General features: G+C 40.9%; 1 protein-coding gene across 2 annotated transcripts in view; it reads right to left on the reverse strand.

Moving 5' to 3' along the window:
* LOC135225781 (pleckstrin homology domain-containing family J member 1-like) overlaps positions 1-17340 on the reverse strand; it is a 301334-nt gene that overhangs the window by 197720 nt on the left and 86274 nt on the right. The window contains exon 2 of one of the 2 annotated variants that reach the window (XM_064265247.1): positions 12064-12149. In XM_064265247.1, coding sequence (XP_064121317.1) covers positions 12064-12149 — 86 coding nt within the window. Of the gene's footprint in view, positions 1-6831; positions 6887-12063; positions 12150-17340 lie in introns of those variants that run through there. The other variant, XM_064265248.1, reaches the window with a different exon arrangement.

Here is a 17340-nt window from a genome sequence, read left to right on the forward strand (position 1 = left end):
AACTGTTTCCAGCTGCCACCGCTGAGAATTTGAGGGCTTCCAAAGATTTTAAATAGTGGTGTTTAAAAACTGTTGAGGATTTCCAGCCTGTATATTTCTTAAGATCGTCAAAATTCATATGTTGAAAGTAATTAATAGAGGTGGCCACTGCCCTAACATCATGGGCAAGAGGAAAGGAGTCCGGGTTGGCCTGTTTAAGGAAGTACAAAATTTGTTGTCTGATCCCTTTTAAGGAAATCATACCACCTTTTTCCCTAATGAACAACGGACCTGAGGATCTTAAGGTCGTTCTACCCAAGTAAGCTCTTAAAGAGTTAACAGGGCATAGAGAGTTGTCTTGGGGAAGTGGTAGGATTTTCCATGATGACCACCTGTCTTGTGGGTCTTCATTTTCAGCCTGAAAGTGACGATTTGGGGATAGGAGAACTTCCCCTGAGGGAAGGAATTCAATGTGACCTGGCTCCCTTGATAAGGCTGACAGTTCTGAGATTCTAGCTCCTGAGGCTAGACTTAGTAAAAATAAAGTTTTCCTCAGGAGAGTTATGTAATTACAAGAATCATTATCAATTTCTGAGGCCAGTTTGAGAACATCATTCAGAAACCAAGAAACTGACTTAGGTCTCTCGGAGAGTCTAAGTCTAGCACAAGCTTTCGGGATAGAGGAAAAGTAAGAATCCGTAAGGTCTATACTAAAACCAAATTGGAAGATCTTTTTAAGAGCTGATTTGGTAGTAGTAATAGTGCTTGCCCGTCTTTAACTATCCACACGGATGCATCCTTAAGTGGATGGGGAGGGTATTCTCACCACAGAAAGGTACAAGGAAAATGGTCGGTGACATTCCACCAGTTTCATATCTATGTCCTGGAGGCAATGGCAGTGTTCTTGACCCTGAAACGTCTGTCTCCGCCCAAGAAGAAACATATAAGACTGGTCTCGGACAGTCTAGTAGTAGTCCACTGCATAAACAGAGGAGGCTCCAGGTCAAGCAAGTTGAATCACGTTCTTCTGGCGATTTTCTTGCTGGCAGAAAAGAACCAATGGCACCTATCTGCAGTTCACCTAGCAGGAGTCAGGAATGTTGTTGCGGATTCACTGTCCAGGACAACTCCGCTGGAGTCGGAGTGGTCACTGGACGTAGATTCCTTCCGGTGGATTGGCAATCAAATCCAGGGCCTTCAAGTAGACCTTTTTGCCACGGAAGCCAACCACAAACTACCCTGCTACGTGGCTCCCAATCTAGACCCACTAGCATTCACCACAGACGCAATGTCCGTAGAATGGAACAACTAGCAGAAAATCTACCTTTTTCCACCAGTGAATCTTCTGATGAAGGTCTTACACAAACTAAGAACTTTCACAGGCCAAATAGCACTGGTAGCACCCGACTGGCCAAAGAGCAACTGGTATCCACTTCTTCTAGAACTAAATCTCAGGCTCAAACAGATCCCCCATCCGGAATTGACGCAGATAGTACAAACTCGGACTGTGTCAGCTTCCTCAAGAATTCTGAGTGCCCTAACTTTAAGGATTTCATGAAGTTTGCAGCTCAGAAAGATGCAAGCATTGATCCTTTAAATATCCTATTTATTGAATCAGACAAGAGGGATTCAACAGTCAGACAATACGATTCAGCAGTTAAGAAACTAGCTAACTTTCTGAAGGACTCAGATGCTCACGAAATGACCACAAATTTGGCCATCTCATTTTTTAGATCTCTCTTCAAGAAGGGTCTAGCCGCCAGTATCATTACTACAGTAAAATCAGCATTACGGAAGATTTTCCAGGTAGGTTTTAATATTAACCTATCAGACGCATACTTCTCCTCGATTCCTAGAGCATGCGCCCGCTTGAGACCAGCAGATCGCCCCCAGTCGGTCTCCTGGTTCCTGAATGATGTCCTTAGACTTGCCTCGGACTCTAACAATGAGACATGCCCATATCTAACCCTTCTTAGGAAGACATTATTTTTTATGGCTTTAGCCTCAGGAGCTAGGATATCTGAACTCTCGAATCTCTCCAGGAATCCAGGCCATATTGAATTCCTCCAATCAGGTGAAGTCCTACTATCACCCGATCGACAATTTCTGGCTAAAAACGAGGATCCACAGAACAGGTGGACTCTTGGAAAATTCTCCCCCTTATGCAGGACACATCATTGTGTCCAGTTAATACACTAAAATCCTTCCTAGCCAGAACTTCTCGAAAGGCTTCAGGCCCTCTGTTTATTAGGGAGAAAGGTGGAACAATCTCTCTGAAAGGTATTAGGCAACAAATACTATACTTTATTAAACAAGCTAACCCGGATTCAGTCCCACATGTCCATGACATCCGGGCAGTAGCCACCTCTATTAACTATTTTCAAAATATGAAATTTGAGGACCTGAAGAAGTATACGGGTTGGAAATCTCCAGCAGTATTTAAACGCCACTATCTCAAAAATATAGAGGCCCTTAAATTCCCAACAGTGGCACCTGGAAGCATAGTTTCCCCAGAATGATTGTGCCTTAGAAACTTCCTTCTAACCCTTCTATTTCCTTTTCCCTAATACTCTCCTTCCTGCCTGACTCACTCATATTCCCCACCAACCTACCTCTTCCGGGCCGGGCTGGCCCTGAGCCATCCCATACTCGGAACTTATGTATATATTAGTCTGATATTGGTTGTAAAGCCATAATTTTTATGTCCAGTCTGTACATATTCATCCAAGTCACTTTAGGTACCATGTGGTACTTTAGTATTACCAGTTTTTGTATATATTACTCTCAAGTTGTAGTTTAAGCCGTACTTTAAGTAGTATATAAGTTTATTTCTACATTAAGTTTAGTCATTAAATTCCATTTTATTGAAACCTAAGGTTTTATTAACCTCCATTATTATACTGGTTTGTTTTCTATTTGGCTTGGATGGTATTCTCTTATATGTTTTCACCGGCAGACACAGGTCGAACCCAGAAAAGGGATTTTGACGAAGGAAAAATCTATTTCTGGGGGAAGACCTGTGTCGCCCGGTGAACCCAACCCTTTCTCTTTCGCCTTACTCTACCCCACCCTTGGCCAATCCAAGCCTGGAGGTATATTCCAGGAATGAGGATGCGCGTGGGTACTAGTAGTAGTTGCGAGTGGAGGGTGAGTCGGGGGATGCTTGGAACGGCTCCCACCGCAGAGGGATTTTGAAGAGGGAATCTTCTAAGTGGCAGAGGATCTGTGAATAGTAACCACTTCGCCCCTTTACTTATACCGACACCCTTCGGGGTGCTCGCGCTGAGGGTAGTAACTTCAGCATACCATGTAAGCTTTTTCTCTGGTATTTATTAGGATATATTTATACTTGAAAAATGAGCTACAGGGATTTTTCACCGGCAGACACAGGTCTTCCCCCAGAAATATATTTTTCCTTCGTCAAAATCCCTTTTTTACATGATTTATTAATCTATAAATTAAAATCTCAATAATTCACTACAGTATTTTCTTTAATGATTTGATATTATTGCAGTTTAATCATTTATTTAACATACAAAAAACATACATCTAAGTAAGAGAGAGAGAGAGAGAGAGAGAGAGAGAGAGAGAGAGAGAGAGAGAGAGAGAGAGAGAGAGAGAGAGAGAGAGAGAGAGAGAGAATTATTATTTTTATTATCTAATATCATTTAATCTTATTAAACTTAATACAGCATTGATCAATATTAATACTACTTGAAAATTAGTAAATCATTTTTGTATGATAAAAATGTATTTGGTCATGAAAATAACATAAAATTACACTAATTAGTGAATATTTATCAATGGAAAAGTCCACAAATTGCCAAAATTTTTGTGAATATTTTGTGAATAATTTATTGATAGGCCCAGAGAAAAATCCGCTAACAGGTCAGTCTGAGAATACGGGGGTTAACTGTAAAAGGATTTACTTTATGCAAACATGCGCATCTTAATATTCCCCATAATACCATTATTTATAAAAGAATCAGAGCAACAACTATATGGGACTTAGTACAGTATATAAAAATGTTCATGGTGGTTACTACATTTAAGTAGCGAGACAAAAATAAAACTGAATCTTCACTGAGTTGCACTAACATCTTCTAACAACAAATTCTTTATATGTTCAAGACACAGACACAGCTCATATTTAAAGTAGCTTCTCCTTCAGAACAGGTAGAGGGACTCATCTTAATTACCATGAGATTGGCAAACTAAAAACAAAATAGAAAGTATAATGCATATTTAACCCTCTTACGCCGAAGCGGTAAAAAAAAAATTGTCTCCCGTGTGCCGGAGGTGTTTCAGAGTGAGCGCGGAAGCGGAAAAAATATTTTTTTCAAAAAATCACAGCGCGCTTACTTTTCAAGATTAAGAGTTCATTTTTGGCTCCTTTTTTTGTCATTGGCTGAAGTTTATTATGCAACCATCAGAAATGAAAAAAATATCATTATCATATATAAATAATGCGATATATGATAGCGCAAAAACGAAATTTCATATATAATTGTATTCAAATCGCGCTGTGCGCAAAACGGTTAAAGGTAACAAGTTACTTTTTTCTCGTTGTAATGTACACTAAATTGCAATCATTTTGGTATATAACACATTGTAAAACGATAAAAGCAACACAGAGAAAATATTATCACAAAATAATGCATGAATTCGTAACGCGCGGACGTAAACAAATATTTTTTTCAAAAATTCACCATAAATCTAAATATTGTCCTAGAGACTTCCAATTTCTTTCAAAATGAAGACAAATGATTGAATATTACTATACTGTAAGAGTATTAGCTTACAATTGCAGTTTTTGACCATATCTGACGAGTTAAAGTTGACCAAATGTCGAATTTTTTTATAGATATATTTTTTATAAGCAATTATTTCGGAAATAAGAAAAGCTACAACCTTCAAATATTTTTCGTTTTATTCTACATGAAATTGCGCACATTTTCATATATAAAACTCTATGAAATGCCTAATATGAAACGGAGCAAATATTCCGAGAATGGTACGTACGCATTTCGGTGATTTGTGGCGGAGAATCCGCGCGCGGAGGGAAGGAAAGATTTTTTTTTAAATTCACCATAAATCTAAATATTTTGCTAGAGACTTCGAATTTGTTTCAAGATGAAGATAAATGACTGAATATTACTAGACTGTAAGAGTTTTAGCTTACAATTGCATTTTTCGACCATTTTGGTAGAGTCAAAGTTGACCGAACGAGGTTTTTTTTCTATTTATCGTAATTTATATGCAAATATTTCAAAAATGAGAAAAGCTACAACCTTCAATTATTTTTCGTTGTATTCTACATGAAATTGCACACATTTTCATATATAAAACTTTATGTAACTGCTAATTTAAAATGGTGCAAACATTACCACAATCGCACGTATGATTTTTTCGGAAGAGTTACCGTGTGGACGTAAAGAAAATGTTATTTTTTTCATAAATTCACCATAAATCGAAATATTGTGCTAGAGACTTCCAATTTGTTGCAAAATGAAGGTAAATGCTTGAATATTACTAGAATATAAGCGTTTTAGCTTACAATTGTGTTTTTCGACCATTTCGGTAGAGTCAAAGTTGACCAAAGGTTGAAATTTTGGCAATTATCGTTATTTATTTGAAAATATCTCAAAACTGATAAAAGCTACAACCATGGGTTGTTTTTAGTTGTATTGTGCATGAAATTGCGCACATTTCCATATATAAAACTTTATATAACGGCTAATTTTAAAATGGTGCAAATATTACCACAATCGCATGTATGATTTTTTTCGGAAGAGTTACCGCGCGGACGTAAGGAAAAAGTTTTTTCATAAATTCACCATAAATCGAAATATTGTGCAAGAGACTTCCAATTAGTTGCAAAATTAAGGTAAATGATTGAATATTACTAAAATATAAGAGTTTTAGCTTACAATTGTGTTTTTCGACCATTTCGGTAGAGTCAAAGTTGACCGAAGGTTGAAATTTTGGTAATTATCATTATTTATATGAAAATATCTCAAAACTTATAAAAGCTACAATCATAAGTATTTTATTGTTGTATTCTACATAAAAATGCGCACATTTTCATATATAATACTTCATGTAACGGCTAATTTACAATGGTACAAAAATTATGTCAAAGTGACGAAATAATTTCCGAGATGTGTCACAGATACTTTTTAGTGCGGCAAGAAAGAAATTCGTGCCTGCGTAACGATTGTAAACAAAACAACACCTTGATCCGTGAACTCCCAGCATCCCCCAAGGCGCGTGATTCAAAAGTTTTAGGCTGGTAGGCCTATAAGTATTTTTCCACGAATTTAAAAAAAAACTTTTGTAAGTCGACGTAAAATACGTCCTGTCGGCACACGGGAGACAAAAAATGTCGACGTAAAATACGTCCAGTCGGCGTAAGAGGGTTAAACAGGAATATTTGCATACCAAACACTGAAAATTACATAACATATATTTCTCCGTCTTGGCTTAACTCTGTATACATAAACCTTAGGGGATCTAACTGGATATGAGGTCCTTTTTTTATTCCCATTGCCTAAGTCACATTAGAACAGTGGTCAAACTTTTTTTTGTTCTCATTACCTTAGTCACATTAAAACAGTGAACAAACAAGAGAGGAGGTGATTTCACATTACCTCTGACCAACAGTGGGACAAAGAGGAAAAGCTCGCATCATCGCTCAAAGAGCAAACTCTATCGAAGAATGTTTTCAACTCACTAAATATTTTCACTTTGGATAGTTCAATAAAAAAAAAAAAGGATTTCATATCTTACATCCTTAAAGAGGCTTTGCCTAATTAGGGTTCCAAAGATGATCTCAAAAATTCTAATACCCACCTGCATTCCATCACAACTTTCCTATAGATGGATTAGGATGTTCTATTTTGCATAGCCTAGGGCAAGGGTCAGCAACCTTTAGGAGAGAGAGGTCGAGATAGCTATGCAGTGTCTTGGAGGAGGATCATGACATCAAATGTACTATAAGCATAGCTTATTGCCTTAAACTAGATAACAACTGTTAGATAATTAGTGTCCAGGTGTTAAGCTGGAAGGCCATAATCCAATCCTTCGCAGGCTGGATGTGGCCCACAGGCCAGAGGTTGCCAACCCCTGGTCTAGGGACTTCTTGAAAGTTCTTATTAGTATTAGAGATATCGACTTCTTGAAAGTTCTTATTAGTATTAGAGATATCACTGTCACAAAGACAAAGCACAGAGGTATCACTGGCCTACAATATCAGCAACAGAAAGCCTAAAAAACTACATTGCACCATCTGGTCAGCACAGCATCTGCTGCCCAAATTAAAGGGTCTCAGCAGAAGGAACAACAGAATAACCATTTGTTCTAGCTCTTCACAAACATATCAATGTTTCTTGAACCCTGCAATTTCCACAAGACCTGACATATCTGTAAATGTAGCAATAATTCCAGGTAAAATTTGACCTTTCATGCTCAAGTGATACACTAAAACATTGTTCTTACTGGGAAAAAACTTTGGTTGGTATCAAAAGCATGTTCTTGGACTCTGACCAGCATCAAATTTCATCACCAGCAGGAGCAGCGACTTGGACACTCCCCCCTTCTTGAGGGATGTGAGGCCCGTGAGGGTTGTTGTACTGTCCAAGAAGACTGCTATTGTCTTCCAAGAGACTAAATCTTATGCTGGTACTCTCTCCAAACAAGACAATAGTTCTGAATACTAATATTTATGGAGGTCTCTTTACCTCTCTCATCAGAAAAGACATACCTAGGTTCCCTAGAACAGCATCCTACCTTATTTCCAAAACATCTAAATATAATAATGTCAGGTCAGAGCTTCTGACCTCTAGAGGAATTTCTGCCAGGAGTATTGGTCTCTTCCTCCACCAAATTAGAATCATTTGATAGCTGACAGAAGCAGACTAAGAGTGTGTCTGGGATTACAGATATGTCACAGCACTCCTTCCAAAGGAATAAAATCAGTCACATTCTCAACTTGATAAGGGAGATGAAATTCTTCTGTGAGGACATGTGTCCTAGAAAAGGAAACCATTTCTTGGGTGGTAAGAATTCTGAGCAAAGAATTTCTAGGAGAACCATAAGAAAAAAATCTACTCGTTTCTATGATGGAAAAGAAGAAAGAATTTCTAGGAGAATCATAAGAAAAAAGATCTACCCATTTCTGAGATAAAAAAGAACAAAAACTGAGAGTACCTTCATCCCTTGACAGGTTATCCCTGGGATGGAACTAGGATTCATTTTTGAATATTAATTAGTATTCTTAACTTCAGAGCAAGGTAGGTTATCAAATCTTTGTCATACAATATCAATTCATGCAATCTGGAACAACTAGCCAGTCATTCAAGTAAAGGAACACTCTGATCCCAAGAAGCAACACCAACTGGACACTGGTGTTAGCAACTTAATGAAAAATTGTGGTGCTTTGCTCAGGTCATAGCACAGGCCACTGAAAACAAATTGGAAGAATCGTGACAAATAAGATGCATAGGTTTATGAATGTGGGTGTCTTACATGTCCAATCAATCATCCAATTGTTGTTTCAAAAGTCATTAGGATCAATTTGGATAATACAATTAATAATCTTGTCAAAGATACAAACTTATTGTGATCTGATACATCCAAAACTAGTCACCCTCAGGAATATGAAGAGATGTTTGTATACACCACTGGAGATCTCCATCACAAGTTCACTGGTTAACTTGTGTAACAATATGTAACCTATGTTTTCAACATCAGGGACATCTTTGATAGTGACAACATGTACGAAACACTGCTCATTCACTGATAGTCATCCCCCAAGTACTGACCAGATCCAACATCATTCAGTTTTCTTGATCAGGGAAGTTAATTGATTTGTGTTTAAATATACATACTATGATAACTGCATACCAGAGGAGGACTTTGATGGAAAGGAACCATGTACCACTCAAAGTGTACATATCTCAACCAACAACAGTTCATGCAAAATTTACTAGTAGTACTTACAGCTTATATAGGAGTCTCAAAGACTCTCTTAGAATAAAGAACAGTTGAAAACAGGCACTCTCTTAGAATAAAGAACAGTTAAAGACAGGCACTCTATTAACCCTTAAACGCCGAAGCGGTATTTTAAAAATCGTCTCCCGTATGCCAGCAGCGTTCGCGAGTGAGCGCCGAAGCTGAAAAAATGTTTTTTTCAAAAAATCACAGCACGCTTAGTTTTCAAGATTAAGAGTTCATTTTTGGCTCCTTTTTTGTCATTGCCTGAAGTTTAGTATGCAACCATCAGAAATGATAAAAAAATATCATTATCATATATGTATAAATATTGGGATATATGACCGCAAAAAAAAATTCATATATGATTGTATACAAATCACGCTGTGAGCAAAATGGTTAAAGCTAACAAGTTAATTTCTTTCCGTTGTATTGTACACTAAATTGCGATCATTTTGGTATATAACACATTGTAAAACGATCAAGGCAACACAGAGAAAATATTATCACAAAATGATGCATGAATTTGTAATGCGCGGACATAAAAAAAAAAAAAAAAGATGTTTTCAAAAATTCACCATAAATCAAAATATTGTGCTAGAGACTTTCCAATCATTGCAAAATTAAGATAATTGATTGAATATTACTAGACTGTAAGTGTTGTAGCTTAAAATTGCAGTTTTCTACCATTTCGATCTAGTTAAAGTTGACCGAAGGACGAATTTTTTCTATTTATCATTATTTATATGAAAATATTTCAAAACTGATAAAAGCTACAACCATGGGTTGTTTATTGTTGTATTCTACATGAAATTGCACACATTTTCATATATAAAACTTTATTAACGGCTAATTTAAAATGGTGCAAATATTACGACAATCGGACAAAAAAAATTCTGATTTTTTTCAGAAGAGTTACCGCACAGATGTAAGGAAATTTTTTTTTCAAAAATTCACCATAAATCGAAATATTGTGCTAGAGACTTCCAATTTGTTGCAAAATAAAGGTAAATGATTGAATATTACTAGAATGTAAGAGTTTTAGCTTACAATTGCATTTTTGACCATTTCGGTCGAGTCAAAGTTGACTGAAGGTTGAAATTTTGGCACCTATTGTTATTTATATGAAAATATTTCAAAACTGATAAAATGTACAACCATGGGTTGTTTTTAGTTGTATTCTACATGAAATTGCGCACATTTCCATATATAAAACTTTATGTAATGGCTAATTTAAAATGGTGCAAACATTACGACAATTGGACAGAAAAATTTAAGATTTTTTCGGAAGAGTTACCGCGCGGAAGTAAGGAAAAGTTTTTTTTTCATAAATTCACCATAAATCGAAATATTGTGCTAGAGACTTCCAATTTGTTGCAAAATGAAGGTAAATGATTGAATATTACTAGAATATAAGAGTTTTAGCTTACAATTGCGTTTTTCAACCATTTCGGTAGAGTCAAAGTTGATCGAAGGTTGAAATTTTGGCACATCGTTATTTATATGAAAATATTTAAAAACTGATAAAAGCTACAACCATTAGTTGTTTTTGGTTGTATTCTACCTGAAATTGCGCACATTTTCATATATAATACTCCATGTAACAGCTAATATAAAATGGTGCAAAAATTATGTCAAAGTGACGAAATAATTTCTGAGATGTGTCGCTGATGCTTTTTAGTGCGAGAAGAAAGAAATTCGCGCTTGCGCGCCTGGGTAACGATTGTAAACAAAACAACGCCTTGATCCGTGAGCTCCCAGTATCCCCCAAGGTGTGTGATTCAAAAGTTTTTGCCTAACTATTTTTCCGCGAATTTTTTAACAAACTTTTTTTATATCGATGTATATACGTCCAATCGGCACCCAACAGACAATTTATATCGACGTTTAATACGTCCAATCGACGTTAAAGGGTTAAAATAAAGAACAGTTGAAGACATCACCAACAGTGGAGGAGGAAAACTTCACTCAAAAACTGGTCTGGTGGTTCAAGCAATGTGTTTTCTGTTCTCTTTTCTGACTATGTTTTCAGCAAAAGTGCTGACCAACTTATGGCTAAACAATCTATAATCCAAAGAGTCACAAATCCAAGAGGCCTCTCAGGAGGACAGTGCTTAGATGTGAGCTGTTTCACTAGTGCCATCTGCCCAGAATATATCTAGCTGACAGCTAGATGGCAGAATGAACTGACCATTCTTGCATCTCCCTGCTGTTGACATATGCCATTAGTGGTGTTGTTGCTCATTAACATGATCCAGTGAACCACCAGATATCCCTTGGTTAGTAACAGATTTGTTCTCTACTCTTGCTCATGATGTAAACAAGCCAATTAAGTGTGCACCCAACCATACTTCCTTGCCATCCAGCAACCATGCTAGATCCTCTATGACCCTGCTCAAGGGCACAAGCTGAAAAGAAGGGTTGTTTGGTGCTGACCAGTGCTGCTTCAGTCACCACTGAAGTGAGTACAGGTGGATTCACTCACTCAGAGTGAATATCTCCAAAGACAACAGTTGACATAGGATGACCAACTAAACTCACTGGTTGTTCTTGTCAAGATAGGGACTGCATCGTCACTGCCTTGAGTTACACCCACGTACTTGGTCTAATACAGTTCAAAACAAGACTGAGAATAAAATGCGACTAACACATGGCTGCACTTCACTGGCAAAACCATGTTATCAGATCAAGAGAAAAAGAGCACCAGAATACATCACTTCCCATATATGACTGTTGAATGGAAGGTCCAGAAAGGAAGACTTCCTAAAGTTTTTCAACTATGCTTCCAATGTTATTGCTCCATCTTCTTTACCACAAGACATTAGACAAAAGCATAAATTAATGTATGTGGTTAAAAATGCAAACACATGACCAAGACTGCACTTGAACCCACTCCTCTATACACCTCATGCAAATACACTATAATCTCAGCCATCTACAAAAAGTTTTTTAAGAGAACTTTATATCCTACTATTAAAAACAAAAAAACATCAGAGTAAATTTTGTAAAACTAATCAACCCATTGAGTATAGTCACATCATAAAGTATCTACATTTATAACAAACACTACAAAAAGTATTACAAAACACTTACTTCATTTTTGTCCACACCACCAAATTCATTTAATCGGTAGTAAAATAGGCAGTTTGCTCGAAGCTTGAACCACCGTTCCTTGAAAGCTATGGAAAGATGTACAGTATGGTAAGTCAACAGATAATAACATTGCCACTTGTAACAGAAATAACAAAGGCTACAATAATAAGGTTAAAAACAACTCACAATTATCCAAATTACATAACTTCTTTTCTGGGTTCAACCTGTGTTCGCCGGTGAAAAGCATCCTGCTGCTCACTTTTCTAGTATAAATAGATTCTAAATATACCAGAGAAAAAAGCTAGCATGGTAAGCTGAGGTTAACACCCTCGCGCGAGCACCCCAAGGGTGTCGTGTATAAAGTACAAGGCGACTGGAAGCCACTACTCACAGGTCTCCTGCCGATTAGAGGTTTCCTTTCCAAAATCCCTCTCATGGGATGGGCCGTTCTACTGGCCACACCCTCCTCTCGCCGCCGCTACTACTGCTACTACCCAACCCGAGCGCCATCTTCAATCCTGTTTTAGAACTCGTGGACTAGTGACACGCTTTCTCTTGCGCGTTATAATTTGGTGAATTTTGTGAAAAATTTGAGATGGCCGCTGCAGATGTTGCTCCTGCATCGAAGTTGAGTACCCCAATTTAAGTTTTTCGTAACTTATAAGGTTGCGGGACTTCCGAAAGCAGCCGTCGGCCCCGTATAAAGAATTGCGGGGAAGACAGCGTACCCCCGCCATTTTATAATCATGAGCAAGAACACGTGTGAATTAGGTACACAATTTAGTCGAACTAAAATGAATCAAAAGCATAATTTTGCATTAAAGGTACCTAATCCATGAGTTCACTTGTATTATTAAGATTATTTCGTCGTAGAGGTGCCGATCGTGCTCATGACATACCCTGGGGTAAGTCTGAGGGCTAGGCAGGGGAGCGTAAATTAATTTGCTCACCAACCCCCCCAACTCAGAGCACGTTCGAGCTCATTTCGACATAATATTAGAATATCATGTTTTGATACGCTATCAACAGCCTGTAGTATAGTTGGAGAGAGAGAGAGAGAGTTTCGGAAAAAACTCTTTCTCCCTTCCCAATGTATATTAGCATGATAGATATAGCTAAAATATCTCAGTTAATTCACTGAAGAGGTGGAAGAGTTGCCACCCTCTATCTCTTTCACATTATGGGATCTATCCTCCTGGCCAGTCTGAATCGAATATATTCGAGTTAGTAGGTTTTGTTGAAGATACTGTCCACATAACGATATCCTAGAGGAGATTTAGCCTAGTGATATCGGTTAGTCGGCTAGATCGGGTAGTTTCCCAAAGTGTATATAGCCTGGTAACTCTTCCATAGCCTCGTTTCAAAATGTATATATATATTTCATTATTGTCATTGTGTAATCTGTATCACTGTGTCGTAAAGGGTCTAGTGATCATTCGTCTTGGCCTAGCCTCCTTCGGTTTAACCTTTAGTAGTAGGCTACGCCTCTAGATCGGGGGCCACATCAACCAGTTGCTGTACCAACCACGACGGGCCATAGGCCCAGTCACACTACCACCCCTGCAGTGGTAACCTACACAACCGTCGATAGGTGGCCACCTCTGATCGGGTAGGTAGCCAGGCAATCACGACAGACCACCCTCCCACACACACACACACAAAACCGCCCCCACCCACCCTTACCCACTACTAGGTTCGGCTCAGCCGAACTGTTATAACTCGCCGTACTAGTCCTCTTAGTGAGGAATGGCTGCTTGAGTTTCATATAAGTGGAAGGAGGGGGTTGAGAGTGGGGGTGGAGATGGGTACTACAGTTCCCAGCTTATAGTCCCCCGGCTCTGCCGGATGACGGACATAGCTTCGGGGCGTATATACGTAACTCCGCCGCTTCATTGTCTCTTTCTTCGGGCCCCCCTATCCGTGGAAAGAGGGTGGGAGTCTTGCTCCAGAGATGGAATAAATTTTCCCCTGATCCGCCAACTCGGCTCGTTCTGCGGGCAGTGGCAAGGACAAGGAGAAAGGAGACCGCAAGTGAGCTAAACTTTGAGGGACTGTACAGTGAACAGCTCCGGACCCTTGCGGTGCCGACGGACAATGACTCGCCCTCACATCCGCCACCGGAGTGTTGAGTTAAACCTGCCATAGCTCAGTTCCCAATCCTTGGAGATCATGTAGACGCCTACGTTAACACGTAGCCTTCCGGTCCGGCCAGCCGTGTAGAGTTGAGGCCCATCCTCCTCCCAGGTCCGGCGGGTATCAGATCTCAGATACTAGGCATACATTGAACCCTGGAGCGAGATCGAGAGCAGGCTGTTAAAAATTAAAGACATGAATTGAAGTTATTCAGTGAATTGAACTGAATTAAATTAGCTAATAAGGATATGTTGATGAGTAAAACTTGAACATTGTCTAGTTTAAGTAGTATGCCCTCGCCGGAGGTGCTCCGGCCCTCCCTGAGGCTGAGACTCATTAACCATTACTATTACAGAAGGTGCGCTGCCAGTCACCAGGATGCTCCACCTCCCTTGGCGAGACCGTTGGGCACAAGGTGTGTCGGTCACACGCCAACTGCTCGGTGCCCTTCATAGCCGAGGAGGGGCAGCCTCCTTACATGGTTTGGCACCCGGAGGCGTGCACCATCTGTTACGAGATGGTGATGCTCCTCATGGATGAGAAGGTAAGTACCTTAATCCCCTCTCTCTCTCTTTTTCATGATGAAAAAAGAAGTGATAAACCGTGTAACAAAATTGTTTACAAACTGGTTTCCTCTGTCGGGAAGGTTAATCCCCCCTTTTCCTCCCCGACAGACAGCCGAAGAAGCCCGCCAGAACGTGAGGACGGACCTGAGGCGCTGGGTTTCCGGGTACGGAAGGAACGCGCCATCAGGTCAACCCTACATCCTGGATGCCAGCCTGGGAGCCGTGCTGTTCAAGGGGTCGCCCTCGGCATCCATAAAACCTCATCTGGTGGTCTCCATCATTGACACCATCCGGGCAGAGACGGCACCCCTGCCGGAGGACCAAGAGGATTTGATGGCGGATGTGGCGGCCATCAATATCCATGTAGAGCCTATGGCCCTGGAGGAGGTAAGTGGAGAGGTAAGTGAGGCAAGTAGTCGCCTTAGCCCTACTCCTCCTTCTTCCTCTTCTTTCCGAGGCTTCTCTAAGCCCGCCCCTACTTGGGACAGCTCACGGTCGGTTCGTCCCAAGGAAAAATCTTTGAGACCGAAATCCCTGCCTAAGGGATCAAAGCCGACTCAGTCAGCAGCGACTGAGTCATCTCCGGCCCCACGGCCGTCGATGTCACATGACAAGTCGCCTGCTGCCAAGGGTTCTCTCCCCCAAAAGGGATCGAGATCAAAGTCCGCCAAACCCAAGGCGACGGAGTCCGGCTTAGACCATGAATTGCTCGCTAACCTTCTCTTGTCGAGGGTTAGGGAAGCAGTAGACGAGAGGTTTGAGTTGTTGCGATGCGCCTGCGGACCTGAAATCTCCAGCCAGTCAGTTTCTGACATATTGGCCGAGCAGATCAAACCGCTACGGGAGATGATGGCCGGATTTCTCCACCCCGGATCTCCGGCGCTGGCATTGGCGGTGCCGGATGCCTCCAAGCTTCCACCCTTCCATAAGAATAACCCATGGAGGCTTGCTATGCATGCCCCATATGTAGATGGGAAATTAACCATCGAAGGGTGTGGGACCCGGCCACTGGAAGACTTCGAGCTTTTCCCGTAAAGTCTCCAGTTCCCCTTCCCTGGGTTTGTCAGACTAGCGGAGCACGCGCTAGTAAGAGTTGACAAGGTCCCGAAAGAAACGGTGATCTTCCTGAGGGAACAAACCCAAGCTGTCTGGGCTTGTACCATGGCCGAATGGGAGTGCATTGACACCAGGTTGACGCCTCACAAAGGCACTTACACCATGTTTGTGACCCAGGAGCTAGTTCCGTCGCTCTGCACCGACAAGGTGGCGGAGCTAACTCTGCAAGCCTAAGCCGAGGATAAACCTATCCCGGCCTTAAAGGAAACAGAGGCTACCTCCCTTCTCCTCCCTGCGGGTAGGGAGTTCTGGAATGAAGCCTTGGCCACGTTTACGGCAGGTAAACTGGACGCGGACTGTGCCTCCACCTTATTCTCCGACAAACTACCCAAACTGCGGGAGAATCTGATTAAGGCCGAATTCGAGGCAAGGTCTATCAACTCCGTCACTTCAATGGAGTTGGTAGCCACCACATACAGGGATGAACAGGCTACCACATACAGGGACGAACAACTATTCCAGGTCTAGCAAGGCGAACTTGCAAGAAATTCGTCCTGGCGGAAGCTTCCATTAGGCATGAGCCAAACAGATTGATAAAAGCATCAATCTGGGGAGAGAACTTGTTCCCTCAGACAGAAGTGGATAATGTCTTGCGAGAAGCCGCCCAGAGGTACAATCCCTATAAGCCCTCTCGACCCCAGAAGATTGTTCAGGCACTCCCAATATCACAAGTTGGGAAGCCTTCAACATCAAAGTCCCAGCCACAGCAGCAGTTTGTCTTGCTACAGACTCCGCCTGCTCAGCAACCCTCAACCTATACAGCCATCATAACCTCCCCCGCCTCTAACCCCGCCTATGAAGCTAGGGAATCTTTTCGTAGCTACCATAGGCATGCGGGTAGCAGCAGAGCCAGAGGTAGCTCCCAGCTACGAAGCGGCTCAAGGGGTAGAGGTTTCCGAGGAGGCAGAGGGTACAAACCTGCAGCCAACCAGTGAAAGCCCGCAGGTAGGAGGGAGATTATATCTCTACCGAGACCACTGGACTTTTAGTCCATGGGCCCACAGTATAATCTCCAAGGGCCTGGGATGGAAATGGAAGAAAGGGCCCCCACCACCTATAAACTTCTTCCAAATCACAACAACGGACCTGATAGAATACACCAAAGATCTCCTACAAAAGAAGGCCATAAAGAAAGTAAGGAGACTAATATTTCAAGGACGTCTGTTCACAGTTCCAAAGAAGGAATCAGACAAGAGAAGAGTGATTCTAGACTTGTCAAAACTCAATTCATGCATCCTTTACGACAAGTTCTGTATGCTGACAGTCTCGCAAGTGCGGACCTTACTCCCCCGTGGGGCCGTCACCACCTCTATAGATCTTACAGACGCTTACTATCATGTTCCGATAGCAAGGAACTTCTCTCCGTACCTAGGCTTCAGGCTAGGGAACACAGCTTACTCATTCAGGGTGATGCCATTCGGGCTAACATTGCACCCAGGATATTCACCAAGCTAGGAGAGAG

The sequence above is a fragment of the Macrobrachium nipponense genome, chromosome 13, assembly GCF_015104395.2.
Source record: "Macrobrachium nipponense isolate FS-2020 chromosome 13, ASM1510439v2, whole genome shotgun sequence".
In the NCBI taxonomy this organism is placed as follows: domain Eukaryota; kingdom Metazoa; phylum Arthropoda; class Malacostraca; order Decapoda; family Palaemonidae; genus Macrobrachium; species Macrobrachium nipponense.